General features: G+C 34.3%; 1 protein-coding gene across 4 annotated transcripts in view; it reads left to right on the top strand.

Moving 5' to 3' along the window:
• LOC139766635 (uncharacterized) overlaps positions 1-14,921 on the top strand; it is a 144,008-nt gene that overhangs the window by 27,820 nt on the left and 101,267 nt on the right. For all 4 annotated transcript variants that reach the window (XM_071695523.1, XM_071695531.1, XM_071695542.1 and 1 more), the window contains exon 3: positions 11,245-14,395. In XM_071695523.1, the coding sequence (XP_071551624.1) occupies positions 11,245-14,395 (3,151 nt within the window). The remainder of the gene's footprint in view (positions 1-11,244; positions 14,396-14,921) is intronic.

Raw genomic sequence — 14,921 nt, forward strand, 5'->3', positions numbered from 1 at the left:
TGAAAAGTTTTTATCGAGGATGTAAGGCATGTGTACGTGTAGGAAGAGAGGAAAGTGATTGGTTCTCAGTGAATGTAGGTTTGCGGCAGGGGTGTGTGATGTCTCCATGGTTGTTTAATTTGTTTATGGATGGGGTTGTTAGGGAGGTAAATGCAAGAGTTTTGGAAAGAGGGGCAAGTATGAAGTCTGTTGGGGATGAGAGAGCTTGGGAAGTGAGTCAGTTGTTGTTCGCTGATGACACAGCGCTGGTGGCTGATTCATGTGAGAAACTGCAGAAGCTGGTGACTGAGTTTGGTAAAGTGTGTGGAAGAAGAAAGTTAAGAGTAAATGTGAATAAGAGCAAGGTTATTAGGTACAGTAGGGTTGAGGGTCAAGTCAATTGGGAGGTGAGTTTGAATGGAGAAAAACTGGAGGAAGTGAAGTGTTTTAGATATCTGGGAGTGGATCTGGCAGCGGATGGAACCATGGAAGCGGAAGTGGATCATAGGGTGGGGGAGGGGGCGAAAATTCTGGGGGCCTTGAAGAATGTGTGGAAGTCGAGAACATTATCTCGGAAAGCAAAAATGGGTATGTTTGAAGGAATAGTGGTTCCAACAATGTTGTATGGTTGCGAGGCGTGGGCTATGGATAGAGTTGTGCGCAGGAGGATGGATGTGCTGGAAATGAGATGTTTGAGGACAATGTGTGGTGTGAGGTGGTTTGATTGAGTGAGTAACGTAAGGGTAAGAGAGATGTGTGGAAATAAAAAGAGCGTGGTTGAGAGAGCAGAAGAGGGTGTTTTGAAGTGGTTTGGGCACATGGAGAGGATGAGTGAGGAAAGATTGACCAAGAGGATATATGTGTCGGAGGTGGAGGGAACAAGGAGAAGAGGGAGACCAAATTGGAGGTGGAAAGATGGAGTGAAAAAGATTTTGTGTGATCGGGGCCTGAACATGCAGGAGGGTGAAAGGAGGGCAAGGAATAGAGTGAATTGGAGCGATGTGGTATACCGGGGCTGACGTGCTGTCAGTGGATTGAGTCAAGGCATGTGAAGCGTCTGGGGTAAACCATGGAAAGCTGTGTAGGTATGTATATTTGCGTGTGTGGACGTATGTATATACATGTGTATGGGGGGGGTTGGGCCATTTCTTTCGTCTGTTTCCTTGCGCTACCTCGCAAACGCGGGAGACAGCGACAAAGTATTAAAAAAAAAAAAAAAAAGATATTCAAGCACTTCTTTCCTCTTTTCTTTCATACTATTCGCCATTTCCTGCATTAGCGAGGTTGTGTTAAGAACAGAGGACTGGGCCTTCTATACTTGAAATAATCATGGAAAATGTATCATAATGATCTCAATTACTGATACATACCCAGTAGATACGATGCAAAGGAGCAAAAAAATTGACTGCATTAACAGCTTAAATGAATGTCATAAAGAAGACTAAACGAAATTTTGACACCAGATTTGTATTTAGCATGAAATATGCTTCTTATGATGAGTTTTTGAAGGAAATCAATTTTCTGAGAAATATGCCAAAAATTGAAGGTTCAGGGTATTTTCTAGGTTTAAAACCTTTCTTTTTTTGAAAATTGAAAGATAAGATATTCAAACACTTCTGTACTTGAAATAATCATGGAAGATATATATATAATGCTCTCAGTACCTGACACATACTCATTAAATACAATACAAAGGATCAGAAAATATTTTAGAAATGAATTCATTTAACAGCTTAATTGAATGTCATAAAGATGAGTAAATGACATTTTAATACCAGATTTCTATTGAGCATGAAAAATACTTCTTATAATGAGTTTTTAAAGGAAATCTATTTTCTGAGAAAAATGCCCAATATTGAAGATATTCGGGATATTTTTTAGCTCAAAAAACTTTGCTTCAAAATTTAAAGATAAGATATTGAAACACTTCTATACTTGAAATGATGTTGGAAAATGTATCATGATGCTCTTAGTCACCGATACATACCCAATAGGTACGATGCAATGTAGCAAAAAATATGTAAAATTGAATTCATTTAGCTAATGTTTAGAATTGAATTTATTTAGCTTAATTGAATGTCATAAAGATGACTTAATGATATTCTAACACCTGATTTGTATTTAGCATGAAAAATGCTTCTTATAATGAGTTTTTAAAGAAAATATTTTTCTGAGAAATATGCCAAAAATTGAAGGTTCATGGTAGTTTTTAAGCTCAATATTTTTTAGCTCAAAAACTTTTTGTTTCAAAATTGAAAGATAAGATATTCAAACATCTATACTTGAAATAATTATGGAAAATATATCATAATGCTCTCAGTTGCCAATACATAACCAATACATATGATACAAAGGAGTAAAAAAAATCTTTAAATTGACTTCATTTAACAGCTTAAATGAATGTCATAAAGAAGACTAAACGAAATTTTGACACCAGATTTGTATTCAGAATGAAAAATGCTTCTTATAATGAATTTTTAAATGAAATATATTTTTTTAAGAAAAGTACCATAAATTGAAGGTAATATAGTTCAGGGTATTAGCTGAAAAATAAGATTATTTTAGAATTAAAAGATAAGATATTCAAACACTTTTAAACTTGAAATAATCTTTTAAAATATATCGTAATGCTCTAAATCACCATTAACTACCCAGTAAATACGATCCAAAGGAGTAAAAAATACCTTTAAATTGACTTCATTTAACATCTTAAATGAATTTTGTAAAGACGACTAAATTATATTTTGACACCAGATTTGTATATTGCATGGAAAATACATCTTATAATGAGGTTTTATAGGAAATGTATTTTCTGAGAAAAATGCCAGGGTATTTTTTAGCTCAAAAAATTTTTTGTTTCAATATTGAAAGGTAAGATAATCAAACACTTCTATACCTGAAATAATCATTAAAATTTTTCATAATGCTCTCAGTACCCAATACATCCTCAGTAAATACAATACAAAGGATCAGAAAATATTTTAGAAATGAACTCATTTAACAGCTTGATTAAATGCCTGAAAGACAACTGAATGATATTTTAACTCCATATTTGTATTCAGAGTTTTGGAAAGAGGGGCAAGTATGAAGTCTGTTGGGGATGAGAGAGCTTGGGAAGTGAGTCAGTTGTTGTTCGCTGATGATACAGCGCTGGTGGCTGATTCATGTGAGAAACTGCAGAAGCTGGTGACTGAGTTTGGTAAAGTGTGTGGAAGAAGAAAGTTAAGAGTAAATGTGAATAAGAGCAAGGTTATTAGGTACAGTAGGGTTGAGGGTCAAGTCAATTGGGAGGTGAGTTTGAATGGAGAAAAACTGGAGGAAGTGAAGTGTTTTAGATATCTGGGAGTGGATCTGGCAGCGGATGGAACCATGGAAGCGGAAGTGGATCATAGGGTGGGGGAGGGGGCGAAAATTCTGGGAGCCTTGAAGAATGTGTGGAAGTCGAGAACATTATCTCGGAAAGCAAAAATGGGTATGTTTGAAGGAATAGTAGTTCCAACAATGTTGTATGGTTGCGAGGCGTGGGCTATGGATAGAGTTGTGCGCAGGAGGATGGATGTGCTGGAAATGAGATGTTTGAGGACAATGTGTGGTGTGAGGTGGTTTGATCGAGTGAGTAACGTAAGGGTAAGAGAGATGTGTGGAAATAAAAAGAGCGTGGTTGAGAGAGCAGAAGAGGGTGTTTTGAAGTGGTTTGGGCACATGGAGAGGATGAGTGAGGAAAGACTGACCAAGAGGATATATGTGTCGGAGGTGGAGGGAGCAAGGAGAAGAGGGAGACCAAATTGGAGGTGGAAAGATGGAGTGAAAAAGATTTTGTGTGATCGGGGCCTGAACATGCAGGAGGGTGAAAGGAGGGCAAGGATTAGAGTGAATTGGAGCGATGTGGTATACCGGGGTTGACGTGCTGTCAGTGGATTGAATCAAGGCATGTGAAGCGTCTGGGGTAAACCATGGAAAGCTGTGTAGGTATGTATATTTGCGTGTGTGGACGTATGTATATACATGTGTATGGGGGTGGGTTGGGCCATTTCTTTCGTCTGTTTCCTTGCGCTACCTCGCAAACGCGGGAGACAGCGACAAAGTATAAAAAAAAAAAAAAAAAAAAAAATTTGTATTCATTATGGAAAATACTTCTTATTTTTAAAGGAAATATGTTTTTCTAAGAAATATGCCAAAAATTGAATGTAATATAGTTAGGGGTACTTTTTAGCTCAAAAAACTTTGTTTTAAAATTGAAAAATGACATAATCAAACCCTTCTATACTTGAAGTAATCATGAGAAGTATGTCATAATGCTGTCAGTAACTGATACATACTCAGTAAATACGATGCAAAGTAACAGAAATATTCTGAAATTGACTTCATCTAGCAGTTTAGTTTAGTGTCATTAAGAGAACTAAACGTTATTTTAACACCATGTTTGTATTCAATGAAAAATACTTATAATGAGTTTTTAAAGGAAATTTATTTTTTCTGAGAAAAATACCAAAAATTGAAGGTAATAAATAGTTCAGGGTATTTTTTAACTCAAAAATTTTTATTTCAAAATTGAAAGATACGATATTAAAGCACTTCTGTATTTGAAATAATCGTGGAAAATATCATAATGCCCTCAGTTACCGATATATATACCCAGTAAATACGATGCAAAGGAGCAAAAAATATCTTTAGATTGACTTCATTTAACTGCTGAAGTGAATGTCATAAAGAAGACTAAACAAAATTTTGACAGCAGATTTGTATTCAGCATGAAAAATACTTCTTATAACGAGTTTTTAAAGGAAACCTATTTTTCTGAGAAAAATGCCACAAATTGCAGGGTATTTTCTAAGTCTAAAACCTTTTTGTTTTAAGATTGAAAGATAAGATATATAACACTTCTATCCTTGAAATAATCATGGAAAATATATCACAATGCTCTCAGTTACTGATACATACCCAGTAAATACGATGGAAAGGAGCAAAAAAATCTTTAAATTGACTTCATTTAACAGCTTAAATGAATGTCATAAAGACGAATAAATGACATTTTTACTCCAGATTTGAATTATGAAAAATATTCTTATATTGAGTTTTGAAAGGAAATCTACTTTTCTGAGAAAAATGCCAAAATTTTAAGGTATTTTTTTAGCTCAAAAACCTTTTTGTTTTCGAATTGTAAGATAAGATACTCAAACACTTCTATTCTTGAAGTAATCGTGGAAAATATATCATTATGCCCTTAGTCTTTGATACATACCCAATAAATGCAATGCAAAAGAGCAAAAATGTTTAAGATTGAATTCATTTAACAGTGTAATTGAATGTCATAAAGATGACTAAGTAATATTCTAACACCTGATTAGTATTCAGCATGAAAAGTACTTCTTATGATGAGTTTTAAAGGAAATCTATTTTTCTGACCAAAATTTTTTGTTTCAAAATTGCAAGCTAAGATAATCAAACATTTCTACACTTTAAATTATGAAAATTAGATTACACTTTAAATTATGAAAAATATTCTTATATTGAGTTTTGAAAGGAAATCTACTTTTCTGAGAAAAATGCCAAAATTTTAAGGTATTTTTTTAGATCAAAAACCTTTTTGTTTTCGAATTGTACGATAAGATACTCAAACACTTCTATTCTTGAAGTAATCGTGGAAAATATATCATTATACCCTTAGTCTTTGATACATACCCAATAGATGCAATGCAAAAGAGCAAAAAATATTTAAGATTGAATTCATTTAACAGTTTAATTGAATGTCATAAAGATGACTAAGTAATATTCTAACACCTGATTAGTATTCAGCATGAAAAGTACTTCTTATGATGAGTTTTAAAGGAAATCTATTTTTCTGACCAAAATTTTTTGTTTCAAAATTGCAAGGATGGAACCATGGAAGCAGAAGTGGATCATAGGGTGGGGGAGGGGGCGAAAATTCTGGGGGCCTTGAAGAATGTGTGGAAGTCGAGAACATTATCTCGGTAAGCAAAAATGGGTATGTTTGAAGGAATAGTGGTTCCAACAATGTTGTATGGTTGCGAGGCGTGGGCTATGGATAGAGTTGTGCGCAGGAGGATGGATGTGCTGGAAATGAGATGTTTGAGGACAATGTGTGGTGTGAGGTGGTTTGATCGAGTGAGTAACGTAAGGGTAAGAGAGATGTGTGGAAATAAAAAGAGCGTGGTTGAGAGAGCAGAAGAGGGTGTTTTGAAGTGGTTTGGGCACATGGAGAGGATGAGTGAGGAAAGATTGACCAAGAGGATATATGTGTCGGAGGTGGAGGGAACAAGGAGAAGAGGGAGACCAAATTGGAGGTGGAAAGATGGAGTGAAAAAGATTTTGTGTGATCGGGGCCTGAACATGCAGGAGGGTGAAAGGAGGGCAAGGAATAGAGTGAATTAGAGCGATGTGGTATACCGGGGTTGACGTGCTGTCAGTGGATTGAATCAAGGCATGTGAAGCGTCTGGGGTAAACCATGGAAAGCTGTGTAGGTATGTATATTTGCGTGTGTGGACGTATGTATATACATGTGTATGGGGGGGGTTGGGCCATTTCTTTCGTCTGTTTCCTTGCGCTACCTCGCAAACGCGGGAGACAGCGACGGAGTATAATAAAATAATAATAATAAAATTGCAAGCTAAGATAATCAAACATTTCTACACTTTAAATAATCATGGATGATATATCATAATGCTCTCCATACCCAATACACTCAGTAAATACAATATAAAGGATCAGTAAAGATTTTTAAAATGAATTCATTTAACAGATTACTTGAATGTCATAAAGACTACTAAACGATATTTTAACATCAGATTTGTATTCAGTATGAAAAATACTTCTAATGAATTTTTAAAGGAAATCTATTTTTCTGAGAAATATGCCAAAAATTGAAGGTAACAGGTCTGGGTATTTTTTAACTGAAAAACTTTTTGTTTTAAAATGAAAGATATTCAAACACTTCTCTACTTGAAATAATCATGAAAAATGTATCAATGCCGTCAGTTAATGATACATACACAGTAAATATGATGCAAAGTAACAGAAATGTTTCAAGATTGACTTCATTCAATATTTTGATTTAGTGTCATTAAGAGGACTTAGCATTATTTTATCACCATATTTGTATTCAGAATGAAAAATACTTCTTATAATGAGTTTTTAAAGGAATTTTTTTTTTTTTTTTTTTGAAAAGTACCAAAAATTGAAGGGTGTTTTTTAGCTCAAAAACTTTTTGTTTCAAAATTGAAAGATAAGATATTCAAACACTTCTATACTTGAAATTATCTTGGAAGATATATCATACTGTTCTCAGTACCTGATACATACCCAGTAAATACGATGCAGAGCAAAAAACATTTTAAATTGACTTCATTTAACAGCTTAAATGAATGTCATAAAGATGATTAAACAAAAATTTGACACCAGATTTGTATTCAGCATGAAAAATATTTCTTATAATGAATTTTTAAAGGAACTCTATATTTTTGAGAAAAATGCCAAATATTGAAGGGTGTTTTTTAGCTCTAAAAACTTTTTCTTTCATAATTGAAAGATAAGATAATCAAATACTTCTATACTTGAAATGATCATGGAAAATATATCATAATGCTCTTAGTGCCAGATACTTATTCAGTAAATACGATACAGATCAGAAAATATTTTAGAATTGATTTCTGGTAACATTATAATCGAATGTCATAAAGATGATTAAGAAGTTTTAACACTAGATTTGTATTCAGCATGAAATATACTTCATATAATTAGTTTTTAATGGAAATCTAATTTTCTGAGAAATTTGCAAAAAATTGAATGAACCGTTCCAGGGTATTTTTTAGCTCAAAAAAATTTTGTTTTGAAATTGAAAGATAAGATATTCAAACAATTCTTAACTTGAAATAATCATGGAAAATATATCACAATGCTCTCAGTACCCAAGACTTACTCAGTAAACACGATACGAAGGATCAGAAAATATTTTAAAAATGAATTCATTTAACAGCCTAATTGAATGTCATAAAGATGACTGAACGATATTCTAACACCAGAATTGTATTCAGCATGAAAATTACTTATTATAATGAGTTTTTAAGGGAAATCTATTTTTCTGAGAAAAATGCCAAAAATTTTAAAAATGAATTCATTTAACAGCCTAATTGAATGTCATAAAGACTAAATGATATTCTAACACCAGAATTGTATTCAGCATGAAAATTACTTATTATAATGAGTTTTTAAAGGAAATCTATTTTTCTGAGAAAAATGCCAAAAATTGAAGGTACTTTTTTGCTCAAAATTTTTTTGTTTTAAAATTGAAAGATAAGATATTCAAACACTTCTGTATTTGAAATAATCATGAAAATTGCATCATAATGCTATCAGTTAACAACACATATTCAGTAAATATGATACAAAGTAACAGAAATATTTTAAAATTGACTTCATGTAACAGTTTGATTTTGTGTCATTAAGAGAACTAAACATTATTTTATCACCATGTTTATATTCAGAATGAAAAATGATTTTTATAATGAGTTTTTAAAGGAAATATTATTTTCTGAGAAAAATACCAAAAATTGAAGGGTATTTTTTGTCTCAAAAAACTTTTTGTTTCAAAATTGAAAAACAAGATATTTAAACACTTCTATACTGGGGTCGACGTGCTGTCAATGGATTGAACCAGGGCATGTGAAGTGTCTGGGGTAAACCATGGAAAGTTCGGTGGGGCCTAGATGTGGAAAGGAAGCTGTGGTTTCGGTGCATTATTACATGACAGCTAGAGTCTGAGTGTGAACGAATGGGGCCTTTGTTGTCGTTTCCTAGCGCTACCTCGCACACATGAGGGGGTTGTTATTCCATGTGTGGCGGGGTGGCAATGGGAATGAATAAAGGCAGACAGTATGAATTATGTACATGTGTTCATATGTATATGTCTGTGTGTGTATATACATGTATACTTTGAGATGTATAGGTATGTATATTTGCATGTGTGGACGTGTATGTGGGTGGGTTGGGCCATTCTTTCGTCTGCTTCCTTGTGCTACCTCGCTAACGTGGGAGACAGCGACAAAGCAAAATAAAAAAAAAAATACTTGGAATATCATGGAAAATATATCGTAATGCTCTCAGTACCTGATACATACCCAGTAAATACGATGTAAAGGAGCAAAAAACATCTTTAGATTGACTTCATTTAACAGCTTAAATGAATGTCATAAAGACTACTAAATGAAATTTTGACACCAGGTTTGTATTCAGCATGAAAAATATTTCTTATAATGAGTTTTTTAAGGAACTCTATTTTTTTGAGAAAAATGCCAAAAATGGAAGGGTTTTTTTTAGCTCTAAAAACTTTTTCTTTCATAATTGAAAGATAAGATAATCAAATACTTCTACACTTGTAATGATCATGGAAAATATATCATAATGCTTTTATTACCCGATACATACTCAGTAAATACGATACAAAGGATCAGAAAATATTTTAAGATTGACATCATATAACAGCTTAATTGAATGTTATAAAGACGATGAAGTTAAATTTTAACACTAGATTTGTATTCAGCATGAAAAATACTTCATATAATGAGTTTTTAATGGAATTCTAATTTTCTGAGAAATATGTGAAAAATTGAAGGTTCAGGGTATTTTTTAGCTCAAAACTTTTTGTTTTAAAATTGAAAGATAAGATATTCAAACACTTCTATACTTGAAATAATAATTGAAAATATATCATGATGCTCTTAGTTACCATTACATACCCAGTAAATATGATGCAAAGGAGCAAAAGATAACTTTAGATTGACTTCATTTAACATCTTAAATGAATGTTGTAAAGACAACTAAACGATATTCTAACACCAGTTTTGTATTTAGCATAGAAAATACTTCTAATAATGAGTTTTTTAAGGAAATCTTGTTTCTGAGAAAAATGCCAAAAATGGAAGGTAATAGTTTAGGGTATTTTTTAGCTCAAAAAACTTTTTGTTTCAAAATTGAATGAAATATTTAAACACTTCTTTAATTGAAATAATCATGGAAAATACATCATAATGCTCTCAGGGCCCGATACATACTCACTAAATACGATTCAGAGGAACAGAAAATATTTTAGAATTGACTTCATTTAACAGCTTAATTGAATGTCATTATGAGGACTAAAGATTATTTTAACACCAAATTTGCATTCATCATGAAAAATACTTCTTATAATGACTTTTTAAAGGAAATTACCAAAAATTGAAGGGTATTTTTAGCTCAGAAAACTTTTTGTTTCAAAATTGAAAGATAAGATATTCAAACACTTCTATACTTTAAATGATCATGGAAAATATATCATAATGCTCTCAGTTAACGATACATACTCAGTAAATATGATGCAAAGAAGCAAAAAATATCTTTAAAGTGACTTCATTTAACAGGGTAAATGAATGTCATAAAGATGACTAAACAAAATTTTTACACCAGATTTGTATTTAGCATGAAAAATACTTCTTGTAATGAGTTTTTAAAGGAAATCTCTTTCTGAGAAAATTCCAAAAATTGAAGGTAATAAAAATAGTTAAGGGTATTTTTTAGTTGAAAAAACTTTTTGTTTTAGAATTGAAAGATATGATATTCAAACACTTCAATACATGAAATAATCATTGAAAATATATCATGATGCTTAGTCACTGAGACATGCCCAGTAAATATGATGCAAAGGAGCAAAAATATTCAAAATTGAATTCATTTAACAGCTTAATTGAATGACATAAAGACAACTAAATGATATTCTAGCATGATATTTATATTCAGCATGAAAAATACTTCTTATAATGAGCATTTAAAGGTATGGCAGAGGTACCCATGAATTTGCAAATGCGACTCTTGAGTTATACAAATTACTGTGACTTTACTATATGTGTTTATATATAGGTGTTCCAGGACTCAGCATGCAGATGGTTTTGCTGTGAGTAAAAATCAGCATTGGCAAGGTTGTATCATATACAGTAAACATAAAGAGTGCAGTCTCATCAAAGAGCTTTTCCCTCTAAAGGAGTCCTTCATTTCTCTGCTACTGACCGGAGTGCAGCCTTGAAGCTGGATCCTAGGGTTTTATGATTGAGAAATCATCTAATTATATTGTTAAGATAGACCAATTTGCATATTTGATTATGGTTAAGAACTTTAGAATGGATTTGTTTTAGGTAAAGTTTCTTAGGGAAAAGGATCCTTACTGTCCGGTTAATTACTGAAGCTTATATGAGTTTTCCCTTTGGCATGTTTTTCAGGCTCAAGTCATTACCAGGATGTGGAACCCTTGAAGCAGATGGTAGGAAAAAGAAAAAGGGCAAGAAAGGTACATCTGAAGAAGAACATCTACACAGTGATGGAGATAGGAAAGAAAGGAAGAGTATGAAAGGAAAGTTGGAAGAAATGCATAGCAGCTGTAAGGAAGAAAAGAAGGAAAAGCGAAGTAGACTTTCTGATCAGTATACTACAGAAGATAATGAGGTTGATGACAAAAGAAAAGTTCGGAAACGCAAGAGATGTAAAACATCTGAGGAAACAACTGAAATGGATTTGGATATAGATGAGGCTAAAGAACAGAGGAAATTTAAGAAGAGTAGAACCAATGAAGAGCGACTTGAACCAGTAGGTGAAGTGCAGGTTAAAGAAAAAGGGAGATGGAAAAAGGGAAAATTCACTGAAAAAATAGCTGAACCGAGAGAAAATATTGAAGAAGTAAAGGAGAAAAAGAAATTAAAGAAGGAGAAACCCATTGAGGATGTGGTTGAATCTGAGGGTGAAATAGAGGTTCTTGTAAAGGAAAAAAAGAAAAGAAAAAAAGAAAAAATAATTGAATCAAACAGTGCAGAGAATGTGATGAAAGATGTTAAAAAGAAGAAGAGTAGATCAGCTGAACAGTCACTGGAACTGGAAACAAAAGTAGATAAAAGGAAAATGCCCAAGAATTCAGCGGAAGATGAGGAAATACCACCTATACGTGAGACTGAGAAAAAGAAAAGTAAATGGCTGGATGAAAAGAGTTCACAGGAAAAGGTGGTTTCTACCAGTACTGTTATCAACCTGGAGAGTGAAGAAACATCTGGTGATGACACTGACACCAGTAGAAAGTCTGAGAAGCAGGTTAGCTTCAGTGCTAGGTATTCAGACCTAGATGGTGATAATTATGCTGCAGATTCTGTGACTGGCCCATTGATTGTGCATGATTTTGGACATTTCAGCAGACCAGGGAATAAGAAAAGAAGGAGAAAGCATGCTAAAAAACGACGCAAAGAACAGCAAGTGGACAATGAGGAAACCATATCTGCAGTCAGGTTTAGTTCTCTTGAGGAAAAATTAAGAACACCGTTATTTGGTGTTAATGCCGACTCAAAGCATAACTTGTCCTATTCATCACCAAGAAACAAGAGACCTCTTCTGAACTCTAATTTCACGCAAAGAAAACATATACATTTTACTAGTGATGATGAAAAAGAAGTAACCTCTGCCATTAAGGGGGATATGGAAGAGTCAGGACATGAAATTGAAATTGTAGGAACCACTACGAGAGTACCCAGAAGGCATGAGGTTGGGTCAGATATTTTTGGGCACAACCCAAAAGATAGATTAATTGGTGGGGTTAGAAGTATGTCATCTAGTTTTTTCAGACCTTCCCAGAGTTCTGAAGATTCACATCCACATATGCTTAAATCTTGGAAAGAGGGATATGACTGTCATAGCACACCTGTTCAAAAGAAAGTTCCTGTGGTTGTTGAGGTAGAAGGAGAAAGTGCAGCTTCTGTTAATCCTGCTGAATACTCTATGTACAGTGTAACAGGGAGAAGTCCACTTAATAGGAACAAAGGTAGTAGTTTTGATGAGTTAGCCACGCTCCGCAGAATATGTGAGAATAAAACGCTCACTGTTTGTAAAGTTGATTCAAGAAATGATCAGGCCAAAGTTAAACCAAAGGAAGCACCAACATCATCTGCAACCTCGCCATACCTCAGGCCACCTTCTCCAGTATTCACCAGTCCAAGAGAAATTAGGGAGGATAAACAAACTTTTCATAATTTTATGGCAATGAGGAACAGAACAGTGCCCTTAGTGTTTTCAAATACAAGGAAAGTGCAACAGGAGTCAAGTACAGATTCCATTCGAGAAAAACAGGTTCCACATTATTTTACAAATGATAAACTTAGAACTTTATTCAATAATTCGTATCCAACTGGAACTAGAATTGCAGGTGGTCAAGATAAGCCAGCTAGGTCCCCTCTGAATACTTCTGTACACAAGAGAGATCATGGTGACATTTATCAAAACCACAGTGAACAAGTAAAAGAAAGAAAGGAGCATGATCAAATTCCTTGTCAGTCTAGAAATGAAAATTCTGTTGACCTATCCTCTCTTCCAAGCACTTCGAAATGGGTCAGAGTGTCAGATGACGCTCCAAAAGAAAGAGTGGGCATGGTGTCCCAGCCTAGAAGGAGAGACAAGCCAAGGGTCTTTCAGTCAATAGGGGCAGTTCTTTCCAACATGAAAAACCAAAACCAAGTTGACAGCAGTAATGATACAGGGGAGTTGTTAGTGCTCAGCAATGATGAAGCAGAAGCTTCACCCCATAGTACGAAAGGTAGTGAACCTATTTTTAATAAGGAATCTAATTCAGAGATGCCAAAATCCCAAACCAGTGAAAAGTTATTTATGGCATCCCCTTCTAAGATTGACAATGAGGTTGTTGACTTAGAAAGTGAAGAAGAGAATGAATTGCCAGTAAATAACAATACAGTAATGGGAATGGTTAGTCGTACAGATATTATAGAACACCATGAAGCTAAAGCTAATTTCACGGATAAGGTTATTGCTGAAACTAGAAAGATAGCAAATTTGGTTACTACCATATCAGAAAGCAAAAAACAAGATAGCTCTGCTCTTGCAATGAAGGCTGAGAATGGAAAGACAAGATTTGATGCAGATATTATTGAAGAAGAAAAAAGAATATCAGATTTTTCTGCTGAGATTATAAAAGACTGTAAAGATACACCCAGTTTGGCTGCTGAAATTGTAGAGAATGCTGTAAAGTCAAGTGAGTCTACATCAAAACATGTAGGAGATGAAGAGGTGGTTGATTTATATGCTGATATTATAGAAGATGATCAGGAGGGAACTGATATTGATGGTGAGGTTATAGAAGAAGAAGTAGAAGAAGAAGAAGAGGAGGAGGAGGATGAAGAAGAAGAAGATGAAGGTGAAGATGATGAAGAAGAAATAGCAGATGTTACCAAGATGCAGAAATATGTTGAAAAGAAAACTGATGCCCCTTTTGCTACTGCTGCCACTGTGCATGAGGATGATGTTCAGAAAGCTGTGGAAGAAATTGTCACTGAAGGATTGAAGGAGGACTTGCTGAGAGAAGTTAAGCAAAATTCTATGAAGGTAAGGGAAGATGAAGTGAAATCATCTCAAACACCACCTCGTGATATTGTGAGTGTGACTCCTACAACACCTTCAACCAGTTTGGGCAACACACATGTCCACACAGTCATTCATCATACTGCTGTTACCAATATCATGCCACCCCCTGTCCTTTCATCTCAGCTTAGGTCTCCACTCATTTCTAGTCCACCGCAAAATCTATACTCACTTGGTAATAATTCTCCTATTCATTCACTGCATATGTCTCTTCCACCTCAGTATTCCCTCAGTCATTTAATGAATCACTCTCTTTACAATACCCTATCCCCTCCATATCTAATTCCTCATCCTTTGAGTCATGTTGCCACATCCTCTTCTCAGCAAGCCCATTTTTACAATTTGAACTCTGTTGGCCAGCCCACTGTTTCACAGATGTGTGTCTCTCCTGTACATAATAGTGGAATGCAACTTCCCCTCCAGCAACCCAACTTACTATTAGGCATGCCTCTATCCCCTCCAAGGCATCTCTCACCACCTCAGCGCCCTT

Source organism: Panulirus ornatus, chromosome 4 (assembly GCF_036320965.1).
Source record: "Panulirus ornatus isolate Po-2019 chromosome 4, ASM3632096v1, whole genome shotgun sequence".
In the NCBI taxonomy this organism is placed as follows: Eukaryota; Metazoa; Arthropoda; class Malacostraca; order Decapoda; family Palinuridae; genus Panulirus; species Panulirus ornatus.